General features: G+C 40.1%; 1 protein-coding gene across 2 annotated transcripts in view; it reads left to right on the top strand.

The window, feature by feature from the left end:
• The window catches only part of HST (homogentisate prenyltransferase), a 307427-nt gene that overhangs the window by 133643 nt on the left and 155525 nt on the right, over positions 1 to 18259 (top strand). For both annotated transcript variants that reach the window (XM_089412784.1, XM_089412783.1), the window contains exons 5-6: positions 6696 to 6769; positions 6911 to 7003. In XM_089412784.1, coding sequence (XP_089268910.1) covers positions 6696 to 6769; positions 6911 to 7003 — 167 coding nt within the window. The remainder of the gene's footprint in view (positions 1 to 6695; positions 6770 to 6910; positions 7004 to 18259) is intronic.

Below are 18259 nucleotides of genomic sequence, written 5' to 3'. Positions count from 1 at the left end.
CTATATCCAGCACCAGAGTGTCAAGTGATGATTGCAAATGGAGGAACAATAAATTGTTCTGGAAAGTGCCATAATATCAAGCTATCCATGGGAGAATATGTATTGACTAGCCCAATGCTTTCCATTCCAATGGGAGGTGCTGATGTTGTACTAGGAGTCCAATGGCTACAATCCTTGGGTACAATAGCTTTTAATTTTCAAGAACTTTTCATGAAATTTTCTGTGGAAGGAAAGGAAGTTGAATTAAGGGGTATTGCAGGGAAACCAGGAAAGATAATCAGCTCTAATGGCATGACAAAGCTTCTAAAAAAGGAGCAAAGAGGTGTAATTGCACAATTATGTTCGCTAGATGTTTCCACATTGGAATCATCTATTTCTCCAGATCTCCAAAAAGTCCTGGACAATCATTCCAAGGTATTTGAGACTCCCAAAGGTCTCCCACCTATGCGTGATCATGATCATGCTATTCATCTGATTCCAGGAAGTGTTCCTCCAAACATCAGGCCGTACAGATATCCATATGTCCAAAAAAGTGAAATTGAACGTATGGTTGCAGAAATGCTAGAGGCTGGTATAATTCAACCAAGTCAAAGTTCTTTCTCAGCTCCAGTAGTATTGGTGCACAAGAAGGATGGATCATGGCGCATGTGTCCAGATTATAGGGAGCTCAACAAGCTCACTATTAAAGATAAGTTCCCCATTCCTGTCATTGATGAATTACTGGATGAATTGCATGGATCAATTTACTTCACCAAGTTGGATCTTCGTTCGGGATATCATCAAATCAGAATGAAGATTGAAGACATTCCGAAAACGGCATTTAGAACTCATGAGGGTCATTATGAATTTTTGGTCATGCCTTTTGGCCTTACCAATGCACCTTCAACATTTCAAGGTTTGATGAATTCAATTTTCAAACCATTCCTTAGAAAATTTGTGTTAGTATTTTTTGATGATATACTAATCTACAACAAGTCTTGGAAGGATCATGTTGAACATGTTGACAAGGTGCTACAACTATTGGAGGAGAAACAATTATATGCAAAAAGATCCAAATGTTTCTTTGGAGTCCAGGAGGTGGAATATTTGGGTCATATTGTATCTCATGAAGGAGTTAAGGTAGACCCTAGCAAAATTAAAGCCATTAAGGAATGGAAAATCCCCACATCCATAAAGCATCTGCGAGGATTTCTTGGGTTGACAGGGTATTATCGCAAGTTTGTTAAGAATTATGGGAGAATAGCAGCACCTCTAACAACATTATTGAAGAAAGATTCATTTTCATGGACTCCGGAAGCAACAAAGGCCTTTAAACATCTTAAAGAGGCAATGTGCCAAGCACCGGTCTTAGCTACACCGGACTTCACAAAAACCTTTATTGTGGAATGTGATGCTTCAGGAAATGGAATTGGTGCTGTTCTAATGCAAGATGAAAGACCCATTGCTTTTGAAAGTCGTCCAATCAAGGGAAAGTTTTTAAGCAAAGCTATTTATGAGAAGGAAATGTTGGCAATACTCCATGCACTTAAGAAATGGCGACCCTACCTAATGGGAAGACACTTCAAGGTAAAAACGGATCATGATAGCCTTAAATACTTTTTAGAACAAAGATTATCCTCTGAAGAGCAACAAAAGTGGGTCACAAAGATGTTGGGTTATGACTTTGAAATCATCTACAAAAAAGGGAAGCAAAATGTGGTGGCAGATGCACTCTCAAGAAAGGATGAGGATATGGAAGCATTGTTGTGTGCCATTTCTATTATCCAACCAGATTGGATAAACGAAGCAAAGGAGGAATGGAAGAATGATGAAGAAGTGTGGGCACTTATTCGAAAGCTACAACAAGATTCCAGTACTTCTGATACATTTAGCTGGAAAAATGATTCGTTATGGTACAAAGATCGCTTATACCTCTGTAAGAATTCCCAGCTAAAACAAAAGATTCTTATGGAATTGCACACTTCTCCCTTAGGAGGGCACTCAGGATTTTTAAAAACTTACCACAGGGTTAAGAAGGATTTTTTTTGGGATGGCCTTAAATCAGATATTCAAAAGTTTGTGGCGGAATGTTTGGTTTGCCAACAAAATAAAGTTGAAACAATTAAGACACCGGGTCTATTACAACCTTTATCCATTCCAAGCCAACGTTGGGAGGAGGTTTCAATGGATTTTATCACAGGTTTACCCAAGTCTGAGGGAAAGAGTGTCATCATGGTGGTAGTTGACAGACTTACCAAGTATGCACACTTTTGTGCATTATCACATCCATTTAAAGCCAGTACAGTTTCTACATTTATGGAAACAGTTCAAAAGCTACATGGAAATCCAAAGATTATTGTAAGTGACAGAGATCCCATTTTCACTGGAAATTTTTGGACAGAATTATTTTCTTGTCTTGGTACTCAGTTAGCTCATAGCTCATCTTATCATCCTCAATCTGATGGGCAAACTGAGATAGTAAACAAATGTTTGGAAGGATATCTTCGTTGCTTTGTATCTGATAAACAGACACAATGGGTCAAATGGTTGCCTCTGGCTGAATGGTGGTATAACACTTCCTTCCATACAGCAACAAAAATGACCCCATTTATGGCACTTTATGGGTACCAACCACCATCAATCACATCATATTTAAGAGAAAATTCTAAGGTTCAGGCAGTGGAACATCACATCGAACATCAACAACAAGTCCTCCAACTCTTAAAGGATAACCTCGTGTTGGCACAAAATAGAATGAAACAACAGGCAGATCAACATCGCAGTGAAAGAAGTTTTGATGTAGGTGATTGGGTATTCCTACGGCTACAACCATATAAGCAAATGTCCCTAAAGCAAGCTAAGAAGGATAATAAATTATCACCAAAGTATTATGGTCCGTACAAGGTGTTGGAAAAGATTGGTACTATGGCATACAAATTGGAGCTTCCTGCAGCTTCTCGATTGCACCCAGTTTTCCATGTTTCATTTTTAAAGAAGGTTATAGGCGACAAGCTCCCAGTTCAAACAATATTGCCAGAACTTGACGAGGAAGGAAAAATTATATTGGAACCGGAAGCAGTCACAGAAACAAGAACTCGACAGCTACGAAATCGATCAATTTCAGAGTATCTTATCAAGTGGAAGAACTTATCCGCTGAAGATTCCACATGGGAGGATGAGAATTTTATGCAGAAGTATCCAGAACTGCTCAAGCGTTGAGGACAACACTTTTTTGAAGGAGAGGGGCATGTTGGGTCCCTATAATACTAGTGATTACCCCATCACTATTGTAGTTATACCCCTTATTTATATTGTTGTGCCCCTATTACCCCCATATTGTTATTTCTGTGCCCCATAGAATTCCTCTATTTTATTTTTGTGGCTTTATATTATTATTGTTAGGTCGGCTGGATTATATTGTGACTCCTTAGACTCCTATATATAGAAAGGAGGTTTTGTCATTTGTATCATCCAAGAATTGTTCATTTATGTAATGTAAAGGAGGTTGCCCCCTCGAAGAGGCTGAATTCTAAGGCGTGGATCTCTCTTTTCTATCTTTTTGTGAGCTGGTTTCATAACAGTCCAGCACTGTGATGATGAGTGCAGCATGGTGCTACACGGTGAGGTGCAACATATGGACAAGACACAACACAATGATAGGTGAAGGAGTCACCTTGGAGAATCGGTTGAAGAAGCATGTCTTCAACTGATCTCATGTAGAGATGATCTATTCCCTTATCTTGAAAGTCGAAGTGTTGACTTCTGTTGTAAATGTACTATATCTTTCTCTCTCTCTCTGCTGAACTATTGAAGAACATATAAGAAGAATTGATCAAGGGTTTCCTCACATTGGGGTTTGTCCCTGGCTAGCGTCACATCTTGTGTCCTCTTGTCTTGGCTTGTCTTCTGCGATTTATATTTATGCTCTATCTGTAGTTTACTTTAATGCTGATGGATTGCTAATCTGGAAAAGATATTGAGCTAACTGTGAAAATTGAAATAAATTGCTCTAGCATAGAACATACCTAAAATTAACACTGCCCTTTTATAAAATCCTTCTAACGACAAGATAACAACTAGTTTGACTCCCTCTAAAAAATAATATTCACTAGTCATCCACATGTCGGGGACTTAGTAATTGTTTAGTAATATATTACATTAAGTTTATGACTTTACCCACCAAGGGGTCAAATTGACTCTCACAATGCAAGGAAGCCCAACATTCCAATTGCAAGTGGCCTACAAGGTAAAATGATGAGGATAGTAGCCATAAGTGCTCCAACGTTCCCCTTGAAAAGCTCAATGTTCCACCTCCGTAACTTGACTTACCTTGGAAATCAACTTTGATCACCTTGGAAGTTGAATTAGCTAAAGAAGACTCATCCTTTGACTTACAACAACTATAAACTTGTCCACAACCTTATCTTCTTTGTCTAAAATACCTTCAACGTTCTCTTTGACCTTTCCAACAGCTATCTTATCCATTGACTTGACTTTTCCATGTATAGTAACTCGAACTTGATCACCTTTCTCTAGTTCTCCCACACCTAGCTGATTTGGCCAAGCATTCCGCCTCATCTAGGTACTATTTGCCATATGTTAATTTGTAGTATGCCCTGTCAGCTCCACATGTCCATAGTGCTGCCCCATCACCTTGGTCAATGCCACCTCATCACACCCAAATAGGAGATCTTTAATGCCCTTAAGGAACTCAAAAAATTGAAACATGGGTTTTGTTCCTCTCCTCCTGTAGACCACTTTTGATGTAATGCATGTAAAAAATGTCCCAATGATGACCCTGTTTTGCTACTTGAAAACTTGTAGTACCTATTGACTAGCTTTGACCATCCATAACTTGAGCATGCCTTCATCAAATGAAAAATTCCATGTGGCATGTCATCCTCTCATCAAGCTTTGCAATATAAGACCATGTTGTCAACTGTCTAATACTTATTTGTCTTCTTTTATTTGTGGATCTCTCTTCATTTGGCAACATTCAACCCTATGAATATGCTTTTTTGGAAGTTCAGGGCCCTAAGTTTAGTATGTTGATTTGGGGTAGCATCGGATGTGCTCTAGCCATGATAATTGGTGGAGAGACTAAAGCACATGAGATCTCCAAGACCCATAAATGGTTTGGAGAAATTCTACCCGGTGAAGGAGATATTAAAATAATTAATATTTTTAATGGGTTCCTAAGTCTAAACTTAGGAAAATAAAAATATTAATGAGTATTAATATAAAACTGGGTTAGAAGGTTCTAAATGACATGGATCAAGCCAAATCTAATCTTAGTCGTTGATTAGAGATGTAATCTCGACCGTTGAAGACTCAACATAAAAAGTATAAGAGGAGGCTTGAGGGTCAGTTGGAGATACACCAGATTGATCAGTCAGTTCGATTTTCTAGAGCGGGGTTTGCTAAGAGAAATCGAACCAGTGATTAGAGTTGCAGCGAGGGGCAGTGAGTGCATAGTAGAGAGGCAAAGGTAGTGCCGGAAGACTAGCACAGAGGCAGAGACACAGACGCAGAGCCAGCAGAAGCCACGCAGAGGCCAGCAGTGACTACGCAAATGGCCAGAGGGCTTGCGTGAGTGACAAAAGGCTGAAAAAGTGACGCAGAGGGCCTGAATGGCTGCGCAATGCATCCAGAGGCTGACGCAGAGGGTTCTAGGTTGATGCAGAGGCCAGAAGCGCTGACACTAAGCCTCAGAGAGACGCTAGAGAGAGTTTCGTGGAGCAAACTTGCCGAATATCTGCTTCCGAAGAGAGGTATTACTGCCAGTCTGCCAGATTGTTTTCTCTGTCGGGTGAGCCAGTTTGGCACCCAGTTGTACTCAAGAAAATCTGCTTAATATTAAAACCCTTAGAACTGCTGCACTAGTTTTTCCAAGTTGGTTTTTTCTGGGGACGATTGTTCAAAAATAACGGTGTCCCTTGTGTGTTTGTCTATTTCTTTCAGTTGATGATCTGTAGATGGTTGAGACTGCATTGTGTTTATTTCAATATTTATATGGTTAAATAACTTGTTTAGTAACTAAACAAGTAAGAGAAATAAACCAGATAGTGTAGGAAGAATTTTGATGTGTTAGATTCAAAAATTCCAACATAGTAGTCAACATGATCACTCCTATGTTGAGCATTGCATTATTGCAACACAACAGTGAGAGAGGCTAACTTTTCCATTATTGCACCAAACCCCAAGCTTAACATGATAGCTGTGACCTTTTATAACCCCATTTTAAAATTTGAGTGGAGTGATTAGAGGATAATTTTCACTGCAAATACTTGTAAGGAATGCTCTTTACATTAGTTCAGTTCCTTGGATGGGTCTCTAGGATGAGGATAATGCCTTTTGAGATCTCTGAGATTGTTTTCTGCTTGTCTTTTTGCTGGATGCATCTGTCCAACCTTAGAAAATTATATCCTTTCTCTATTCTTTGACATTTTCTTGAAATTTATCAACGTTCTTATGTTTCATTTGTGCCTTTTATGGATTTTATTTGTGTTCCTTTGTACTTTTTTAATACTGGGTTTCATTTAATGTTTCTTTTGGGCCTTTTTAATTCTGAGTTTTATTTTACGTTTCTTTTTATGTTTTTATAATTCTAGGTTTTATTTTAAAGCACATCTTCTTGAGGCATGAAACATGATATTTTTTTGCTGCTAATTTGCATCATTTATATGAATCAAGTGTCTAAATCTGGTTTTGTGTAGGTTCGAGGTTTCCTGCTCAATTTTGGGGTATATTATGCAACTAGAGCTGCGCTTGGTCTTAAATTTCAATGGAGGTGAGCACCCAACTCTATTATACGCAGAGGGATGATATCATCACTGTGACTGTATTCTTCAGTTCTGTTTATTTATTGAGGCTGTAATCTTTCTATTCCCATAGCAGTACTGAATTTTCTGTGATTGTGTTTTGCTTGCAGCCCTTCAGTGGTTTTTATCACAATGTTTGTGACATTGTTTGCCATGGTCATTGCCATAACCAAAGATCTTCCTGATGTAGAAGGCGACCGCAAGTAAGATGATAACCCCATGTTCAGAACTATACATGAGTATTAAATTATATTATTGTATTAGAAAGTCTTTTCAAATTGTGATTTCCGTTCATCATCAATCATTTGCACTGTTATTCCATAATGTTTGTTTGAGAACTATTATTGTTTCAGTAATTATTGGATCCATCTCTTCTTCCTTTTTATTATCCCAGTAATAATTTTTCTATAGTTATGATAACCAATTATTCTTGTGGCATAGATCAGATAGCACACTAATCTCTCCACTTTCAAGCCACCAAGTGTTGGTGCTGATGTTGTGATATAATGGAGTGCAGGATTGTCAGATACCTTTGAGGTTGACACTTGAGATAAATGTTGCTTTTTGACCCTAAATCGGGCTCTACAGTCAAGCTGAGTAAGCACTGTATTCATAATTTCATAGTGCCACTTGGATTGTGATCTGAAAGGGTAGAATGGTGTCATCGAAAACACTTTTAGGAGAGTGTTTATAATAACCAAACCTTTCTATCTTGCAGAAAGGAAAAGTTTCATCAAGCAAATATATGGATGTTAACTGACTATAATCACTAATACGCCTTGCAATACTTCTACAGTCAGGATTTGGGTGTAGTCTTGCTCAAATTAATGACATTTTATAAAACTTTTTCTTGGATTGATGACTTCTTCATAGGTTTCACCAACCCTTGTTAGCCATTAAATCATCGATATGATCATTCTCTGTTAGATACATTATTCAAGCTTATCAGGGTAGCAAGGTTATCCACCATTCTTTGTGTTTGGAGTCTTTTCATGTGTTCATGTGTGGAGACTACCTTAATCTTATTCTTCTGCCTTAATTTTGCTATCATGTCAATTTTATCGAAAAGAACAAGTCTTCTATATGTTGGCCACTACCTGATATGTCGACTTCTACTTGATGGCATTAGCCTTGCACTTTGCTTGACTATGTTGGCCCATCTTGGCGTAGACTTTCTTGAATCCTATATCTTGCCTTGCCTTAATCAACCTTGATCTGGCGTGTTACAACAAAATCTCTCATTTCTAGAGATAAAGTTCAAAAGTTCAAGTGAGACCTACTGCACCTCAAAGGGGGCCGCTGTCACCTCACCAACCTAGGAATTACTATCCCAGAATCTTCCCAAATGACTATAATATTCCCAAGGCTACTCTAGGAATGACTATCCTAGAAAGCCTCGGAAAGATTGTAGCCCAAACTATAACAGCTTTGGATCATTTGTGAAATTTTAGTTCTGTTGTAGTTACTGTTTATTATTCTCCTGTCTAATTAGATTTTTGTCTTCTACAAAAACTTGCGGCAAATACTAAATAAAACACTACTACAACTTCTCAGTAAAATAATTAACCACAGGAAGTCAGGAATTGAGAAAATTATGCACACACACAAATAATGGACACCAAATTTTCAGACAAATGTCTTTGGAAAAACCCCGAAAGGAAACCCAGTTCTTTAGATGAGGGTTTTAATTATTAAATTCTTCAGCAAAAATATTACTACTGGTTACCGTAAAATGACAAACCTTCGGCAAAATAATTTTGATCACTTCTGCAAGTCACCCTGACTTCTCGGAAGCAATTTGTCTCACTAGAACAAATTCGGCTTCCCTCTGAAGCTTGTTCTGGCTCACACGTGTGATCTTGCAGATAAACTTGGCCCTTCTAGCAATTCCCACTGGCTGGGAAAATTAACCTGGCCTCCATTGGAAAATCTCGACTTCTACTGGTAAATCGATCTCTTGTGCAAATTGATCTCTCTTGCAAATTTTCCTTGCTCCAAAATTTCTCCTTTTCTGAGCAATTTGCATTGCCGACTAGGGTAATTAGCACCCCTACCTGGAGCAACTTGCATTGCTAGAAAATTGCCTCTCTTTTCAGAAAAATCGATCTCCAATTATCCCTAGAAATAACTATGAAGAATCTCTTTGACAATCTTTGATGAAACAATTTTCGCTGATGTCCGTGCGCTGCCTTGGTGCCCTTGCTATCTCTTCAACTCTGTGCTTCGATGTGTTCTCCAAATGACCCATCGATCTCCTCTTATAACATTTTATTGACAAATCAATGACCATGATCTAATCACAATCAATGGCTAAGATCATCTTGACCCCATGAAGTGACTTTTCTGGAAGTCTTTAGAGGAAAATCGGTTTACACCAATTAACACTGATTAATTAAGTTTATTTTTGTAAGCTAGACTTAGGAAAATTAATTAACTGCTTAATTAAATCTAATCAAGGCTTTTTCTTGTGAAACCTTTTCTAGTTATTAGAGAAAATGTGTTCCCTAGCATGATAGACACAAAATGAGACTAGAACACCTGTTCGAGCTATTTAAACTAACATCATTATGTAATGAAGTAGAATGTTACAAGTGCAACAATTTTGGACATGTTACCTATCATTTTGTGGGTAATATCCCTAGGAATTTTTTTTCTCCAAGATGGTCCTCTGTTGGCAGCCAACACCCCCTTGCAGCCACCAACTAGCTCATTGTGCCACTTCTCCACCCCCTGAGCCAACCATGTGGTCCCTCACCTATATTCTTGTTGATTTTGGGTAGCATCGGGTGTGCTCTAGCTTCAAAATTTGGTAGAGGGGCTAGAACACATGAGATCTCCAGAACCTAGAAATCCTTTGGAGAATTTCCACCGGGATGAGGAGTTATTAAAATAATTAATATTTTAATGGGTTCCTAAGTCTAAACTTAGGAAAATAAAAATATTAATGTGTATTAATAAAAATATGGGTGAGAAGGTTCCAAGTGACGAGGATCAAGCCTGTTTTAATCTTAGCCGTTGATTAGAGATTAGATCACAACCATTGATTCATCAACAGGAAAAGTATAAGAGGAGGCTTGAGGGTTAGTTGGAGACACACCGAATTGATCAAAGAGTTCGATTTTTCTGGGGCGAGGTTTGTTGAGAAAATCGAACTAGTGATCTGAGTTGCAGTGAGGGGCAGTTCGGCAGAGGGACTCCAGTCCAAGGCCAAAGAATACATAGCAAAGAGGCAGGGCAACACCAGGAGAGACAATGCAGTGCCAGAGAGAGTGACGCGGAGGTTAGAGGGGCTGACACAGGCCCTTAGAGGCAGCGCTGGGTTTTTTTTGTGGGGCAGAGAGAGAGCAGTCCAATATATTGAATTTTTGAGCAAGGGAGGCTCACTAAGAGGGTGACGTAGTTCTAGCGTAGAGCTTGGAGTAACCATCGCTGCCCAGCATTGGGGACAATAGGGTCATCTGTGGGCTTTGACCGTCCAGTTGCTAGATTTGCCGAAATATCTGTTTCTAGATAGAGGTACTTCTGCCAAGGTTATTCTCTGTTGGGTGAGCAACATTTGGCACCCTAGTTGTATTCATAAATCTACTTAATAATACAAATCCTCTATATGCTGCACCAGTTTTCCTGAATTGGGTTTTTCCGGGGACAATTGTCCAAAAATAACGGTGTCCCTTGTGTGATTGTCTCAGTTATTTCAGTTCATGATCTGTATGTATGTGTAGGTTGCAATAGTGTTTTTCATCGATGTTTATGTAATTAAATAACTTATTAAATGCAAAGAACAAGTAGGAGATGATAAACCAGTGATTGAAGTAGGGGTTTCTGATGTGTAGATTAAGAAATTCTCACATGGTACCAGAGGATTGCAGATCATAGGAGACTGAAGACACTAGTCGAGAAATCCAGAAGAATTTGCTGCAAAGAGCAGTTGTCCCGAGAAACAACGCTGTTCCAGAGCCCGAGACGCAGAAGGAGTAACGTAGTGCAGAAGAGGTGACGCAGAGGCTCACGCAGAGCTTGCGTCAACATTCTGAGGCAGAGAGGGTGACACAGTGGCTGGGAGGAGCCTACGCAGTAACTGCGTCAGTTATCTAGGTCAGCACAGAAGCAGAGAGGGGCAAATCAGGTTCACACAGAGTCACGTCATCTTTCCGGACCAGGAAGGAGTGACAAAGTGGCCAGGAGGAGCTGATCCAGCTCACGCAGTGATTGTGCAGAGCTAGAGGAGCTCAGATACTTCAGTTTCCGGGGTTAAGGGAGCATAGCAGATTCGATTTGAGGAGTTGGTGGGACGCTGTTGCTGTTGGTGCAGAACAATGTCTGTGGAGACATAGACAAGGTAGAGGGAGTCACTGCCTTGACAGATTTCTAGCCAAAGAAATCTAGATCCGGGTTGCAGCTACAAAGGAGGATTGGAGAGGAGTGATTCGACATTTGGCCGGTGGATTTCCGAGAAGGAAATCGAGACTCAGAGGGAGTCTGAAGGAGCTTGTTCCTTAGAGGATTTCTTGCGCCAAAGAAATCCAGATCCAAGTCTTGCTAGATTGACAGCAGGAGAGGGAGAAGAGAACCAGTCCTATTTTTGAGCAGAGATGGTAGTGAATGGGTTGAGGGATTAGGACAGATTGGATGGAGCCTCCAATTTTGTCATCTAGAAGGTTAGGATCCTGGCAATCCTAGACAAACATTGCATCAAGGACTATGCCTTGAAAGTAGTTGTTGTTCTGGTCGACGCTGATCCGCTGCAGAAGTACGAGGAGGCCTAGGCGAAGGCAAAGTGCATGATCCTAGACGGGGTCAAAGATCATGTAGTACCACACATTGCTGAGAAAGAAACAACAAGAGAGATGTGGGAGACCTTGATCACCTTGTACTAGGGCTCTTTCGTGCAACGGAAGATGCTATTAGAAAATCAGTTGAGACAGTACCAGATGCAGAAAGGAGAGGAGATAGATCCCTTCCTTCTTAGGTTGCAAGGGATTCACGACCAGTTGACTTCCGTGGGGTCTACACCAGATCCTGAGTTCATGGTTAGGACTGCCCTGAATGCAGTCACCAAGGACTAGGAGACATTTGTCCAAAGTATTTTGGGCAGAGCAACTCTCCCCAGTTGGGAGGAGATGTGGGCAGCTCTTCGACAAGAAGAGCTCAGGAGGTTGACCAAGGCAGGGAGTAGCAGCAAGGGAACCCGGGTCAAGAAGGAGGAGGAGGAGGATGCAGCTCTCGCATCTGCGGGACAGCGGGGGCAACAAAAGAGGAAGAAGGACATAACCAAGGTCAGATGCTTCAATTGTGGGGAACTGGGACATTATGCCACTTAGTGCCCCAGGAAGAAACGCAAGGGGGAGGCTTCTGACATGGGAGGCGACATGGAGTTGTAGTCGAGAGGACTACATGGTGGGCACGGTCCTTGAGGTGCCCAAACTCTAGGATCACATACGGCTACGGGAGCCCTTAATGACAGTAGCATAATGATGGGTGTCGGTTGGAGCAAGGTGTGATGGAGCAACAGTGGTAGAGCTAGAGTGCCAAAGTCTGAGGCAACGCAGTGGATGTTGTAGCAGTGCGAGAGGCAAAGAGCAGTTTGCAGCAGCGTAGTGGTAGGAGAGGGTCAACACATATTAGTAGCAGAGGTAGCTTCAGGATCACGAGGCATCCATACAGATCAGGATGTTAGTGTTTGGGTGAAGTTTCAGTTACTTACTTCGTAACAAATGAGTTGCAGTGCAGCAGTTAGCAGTGGCAGTGCTATGGGCAGCATGATGCAACATTTTTGAGAGGGAGCTGCAGTACAAATGTAGCAGTGGGAGAGTCATGGGCAGCCGTACAGGAAGCAACTGTGTAGTGGATGAAGGGAAGTAGGCCAAGCATCAACAACACAAAGGACCGATGAAGTGGATCAGTGTAGTACTTCTGTTGAGAAGTATTGCTAGAGCACATTCCTCGCTAAGAGGGAGTGTTGATTTTAGGTAGCATTGGATGTGCTCTAGCTCCGAAATTTGGTGGAGGGGCTAGAACACATGAGATCTCTGGAACCCAGAAACGTTTGGAGAAATTCCACCTGGATGAGGAGTTATTAAAATAATTAATATTTTTAATGGGTTCCTAATTCTAAACTTAGGAAAGTAAAAATATTAATGTTTATTAATAAAAATATGGGTAGAAGGTTCTAAGCGACCAGGATCAAGCCTGTTTTAATCTTAGCCGTTGATTAGAGATTAGAACATGACTATTGATTCATCAACAGAAAAAGTATACGAGGAAGCTTGAGGGTCAGTTGGAGATACACTGAATTGATCAAAGAGTTCGATTTTTCTGGGGCGAGGTTTGCTGAGAAAATCGAACTAGTGATCTGAGTTGCAGTGGGGGGCAGTTTGGTAGGGGGACTTCAGTCCAAGGCGGAAGCATACATAGCAAAGAGGCAGAGCAGCACCAGGAGAGACAACGCAGCTCCATAGAGGGTGACACAAAGGTTAGAGGGAGTGACGCAGAAGCTAGAAGGGCTGATGTAGGCCATTAGAGGCAGCGTTGGGGTTTTTTTGTGGGGCAGAGAGAGAGCAGTCTAGCATATTGACTTTCTGAGCAAAGGAGGCTCACTAAGAGGGTGACACAGCTCCTAGAGGAGGTGATGCAGTTCCAGCACAGAGAATGGAGCAGCCATTGCTGCCTGGCACTGGGGACAACAGGGTCATCTGTGGGGTTTGACCATCCAGTTGCTGGATTTGCTGAAATATTTGTCTCTAGATAGAGGTACTTCTACCAACGTTATTCTCTATTGGGTGAGCCGCATTTGGTACCCTAGTTGTATTAAAAAATCTACTTAATAATAGAAACCCTCTATATGTTGTACCGATTTTCCCGAATTGGTTTTTTCCGGGGATGTTTGTCCAAAAATAATGGTGTCCCTTGTGTGATTGTCTCAGTTTATTTCAGTTCATGATCTTTATGTATGTGTAGGCTGCAATAGTGTTTTTTCATCGATGTTTATGTAATTAAATAACTTGTTAAATGCAAAGAACAAGTAGGAGATGATAAACCAGTGATTGAAGTAGGGGTTTTTGATGTGTAGATTCAAAAATTCTCACACTTCCATGATTGTATGTTTGAAGGTGGGCCTCCCAAACCTAAAGGTATGCCTTGTCATTTGGTAATTTAGTATTGTAGTTTGTTTATCATGGACACTTCTTGGCATGGATTAATGGGGGGGTTCGGGTAAAGAATGGGTTAGGTCTGTTCTCTCGTCCCCCAGTCCCCTTTTAGATGTTAACCTTGGATTCTAGTCCTATGGGATCTCTTTTACTTGCCATTTGGCTTTAGAGATGGTATTTCACGGGAAACCTTGATTTTGGTTGCATGGTCCCACTTCCCCATCCACATATATTCCCCCCTTTCCACTCATTACTACCCCATTCATCATTTCTCCCACATGGGTCCACATTCCTCCACTAGGTCCGCACAGGGCTAGTTTTCCCCTTCCCCTTGCCCACACCTTGGGTCAGGCCTGGAATGATGCCCTGAAGGTTGATGAAGCTAAAAGAAAATAAAAAGCATAGTTGGCCACATTCAACAGGAAAATGTACCACAAAATGCAAAAAATGGCCGAGAAACACATTTAGCACGTGAGCAAAAGCCAATACATGAGCTCTACTCCATCATCATGGCGATCACACTGGTTCCTACAGGTTCTACGAGCCTCCTTCATTAAATAGGAACCCATGATTGTCCCAACCCCCTGGTGGGCAATGAACCACCCTACTTTGAAAAGGGGGTATCCACTACTATATCTCACACATCATGCTCTTACCCCTTGAGCCTCGAGCAGTCAATAAAAAAAAAATCATAAAAAGGCAAAAGGCATATAAAGAAGGGTGGAAAAATCAAGGCTGGGGCACATCATGTACCACGATTGCTCCCTCCTATACATTATATACCCAAGTGTGAGCTTCCCTTTTATTAGCTACCCTTGTACCCTAGCGATACTTGTATTTATTTTCAATATTTACATGGTAAATAACTTGTTAAGTAATTGAACAAGTAGGAAGAAATAAATCAGATAGTACGGAAGAATTTTTAACGGGGTAGACTTCGAAATTCCAACAAAAACTGCTCCATGCACTCCTCTGGAAATGCATCACCCTCTTCGGAACTGTGTCACCCTCCTTGGCACTGCCTCAACCATCAGCTCTCAGTCTGTCCCACTGAATCACCTCATCGCAACCTCTGAAGCTCTCTGTGTCCTTTGCGTCAGCCTCTACGGTCTTTGCGTCAGCTCCTTTGGCCCTTTGCGTCCTCTACACTGGCCTCCTTAGCCTCTGCGTCAACCCTTGCTGCCTCTGCGTCAGACTTCCTAGGCTCTGCCCTGCCTCTTCCGGCACTCTGTTGCCTCTCAAATATGTATCCTTCAACCTTGGATCGAAATCCCTTGCTGAACTGCACCTCGCTACAATTGATCACTCACTCGATTTCCTCAGCAAACCCTGCCCCAGAAAATCGAATTCTTGATCTCTCTTGGTGTATCTCTAACTAACCCTCAAACCTCCTCTTGTACTTTTCCTGTTGACGATTCAACGACCGAGATTAAGTCCCTAATCAATGGCTAAGATTAGATCTGGCTTGATCCTCATTATTTAGAACTTTCTCACCCATATTATACTAATACACATTAATATTTTAATTTTCCTAAGTTTACACTTAGCAACCCCATTAAAAATATTAATTATTTTAATTTCTCTCCATCTGGGTGGAATTTCTCCAAACGATTTTTGGGTCTTGGAGATCTCATGTGCCTTAGCCTCTCCACCAATTTTCATGGCTAGAACACATTCGATGCTACCAAAAATCAACAAATGATGCTAGTACAACCATGTAATTATGTAACAACCAAGGTACGTCTATGATTTTGGCGACGGACTTCATTCTAAGAGGATTTTTAACCTCATTGATTATGTTTCTAAACATGACTAATCGGAAGAGCTTTTACCCTCTAGCTTAAACCCCAAAGCCGGGGTGAAATTTATTGTCGAAGTCTTAAGTGAGTCCTAGTGTTCTTAGTTGAGTCTATTGTAAAAGTGATTTTGGAATAATTTAAGCTATTTTGCTAAATTATTTTATTACATCTCACTTGGTCAACTAGATCATATTGAGTCGCATAATTGGGTAATTATTTTGAGGGTCTATAACGAACGAGTATTCCCCCTTTGAGAGTTGAAAATGTAATTATCTGATGTAAAAATATTTTAGTGCATGGTCCCTCACAATTAGACACCATGGTTATAGTATTTGAAGGTGGAAAAATAATTAATCCCCTCTTGTGTCAATTAATTATTTTTTTTGACAAATTAAAAATTAAATCCTAAGCTAGAAAATTAATTAATTTAGAGTCAAAAAATTAAAATTAGAGAATTTAATTTCTCCAAGAGGAAAATAACCAAAATATTGGTGGGTCATGAAGAATTCAATTTTTGGAGGTCCCCTACCAAGGCAAAAATGGATTTCTTAAGAAAAATTAAGCCCTTAGACCTTGATGGTTAAGTCAAAGTCAAATTTTTGAGGAAATTAATCCAAAGTAATTTATTTTTGAATTAATAAAAAATGGTTTTAATGAGAAATTCGAAAATTTCAACCCCCACTCCGGTTATCAGTTTTCCTTATCACTCCATGCATTTAGTTTTAAATCTAAGTGTGATAAAAATTATAAAATCTGGAAATGACAATATTTTTCTAAAAACAAAAATTTAGAGATTTCACAACTGCTGAAATTGCAGAAATAAAACATAGCAAAATTATGACAATCACACGCAGAAAATAACAGTGATTTTTGGTCAATGTGACTCTAGAAAAATCCCCTACAACTCTTGGAGAAAACCAGTTTGAGAGCTCTTCTTCATTTATGAAAATGCTTTTATGGAGAAACTAAAATACACAGTAAAAATTTTAGCAACCACAAATTACAACTTATCTCGATTTTTGTGCTCGAACTCCACCTCGAAAATCGTGCCAATCAGCGAACAGCCAAAACATAAAATATTCCAGCAATAAAACAACATTAAATGTTGTACGACTTGCCTCGAAAAATGTGCCCAAAACTTGATGTATGGATTGTACGGACCATACAGATTTAAGCAATACGGTTGCCTCGAAATTTGTGCCCAAATTTGCCTCGAAATTTGTACCCTTGCTATTGTCCCTCTTCCTCGATTTTTGTGCTATCCCTTTTCTTCGATATCTGTGCCTTTTTCATGCTGTATAGTTTTTCCTTGGGATGCGTGCCAATAAATGCTGCTGCCCAGATTTGCTAAAATGTCTTCTTGCTGCTCTCCTTCACTTCCTCACTGCTCAGAAATTTTCTCCTTGCTCTCTCTTCTCTCTCTCAAATGCTCATGAAAGAATGAATGGTCTTTTCTTTTTCTCTTCTCCTTTTACTCTCTAAATGACCTCTTGAGTTACCCTAAGATCTAATGGTTGAGATTCATTTAGATCTAGGGATGAGAATAAATGTGCATTTAATTCTCACTTTCTATTTTTTAACTCACCCACTTAAATAAAGACCCACTTAGCCTTTTATTTCCATAGTCACTTTTTTACTTTTTAATTCTTCATTGACTTTAATAAAACACCTTTAAATTAGAATATAATTTTACCACTTATAAAGTCACTTTTAAATTCACTTTTAAATTCAAATGTAACTTTACCACTTATAAAGTCACTTTTAAATTAAATTGACTTTACCACTTATAAAGTCACTTTAGGAGAAATGTACAAATAAATTTGGACACTTTTCCCTAGGCCAAAGATCAAACCCTTAGGGAACCACTTGTCCTTTGGTACCCAAATTTTAACACTCCCTCTTACCGAGGAAAGTGTTCCTCAGCACTCCCTATTGTCTCTAAAGTAGACATGCTTGCCTCGTGGTTAGGCTTTGGTGAAAATGTTTGCTACCTGCTCATTTGTCGAAATGTACTCAAGATTGACAACTCCCTTTTGGACATAGTCTCTAATGAAGTGATACTTGATCTCAATATGCTTTGACCTGTCATGAAAAACTAGATTCTCTGTGAGTTTTATGCAACTCTGATTATCACAGTGAATTACTGAAGGTCTCAATGCCTGACCAAATAGACCAAACAACATCTTGCGAAGCCATATGGCCTCACAACTAGCCAAACTAGCAACCATATAGTCTGCCTCAGCTGAGCTCAATGCAACTGACTGTTGTTTTTGGCTAATCCACGACACAACTACCAAAGCCAGCCCAAAACAACACCCGAAAGTACTCTTCCTATCTGAAGCACAACTTGCCCAATCTGAATCCGTGTACCCTGCCAGTCTCACTCCATCACCTTGTCTATAATCCAGACCAAAATCCACAGTCCCCTGCAAGTAACAAAGAATGTGTTTTGCAGCCACCCAGTGCACTCTCCTGGGCTCACACATGCACTGAATCATAGTGTTAACTGCAA

The sequence above is a fragment of the Pinus tabuliformis genome, chromosome 3_1 (genome assembly GCF_031772625.1).
Source record: "Pinus tabuliformis cultivar Carrire ecotype Pingquan chromosome 3_1, CPIR1, whole genome shotgun sequence".
Lineage (NCBI taxonomy): Eukaryota > Viridiplantae > Streptophyta > Pinopsida > Pinales > Pinaceae > Pinus > Pinus tabuliformis.
Note: the sequence above shows the minus strand (reverse complement) of the source record. Positions and strands in the feature narration are given on the sequence as shown.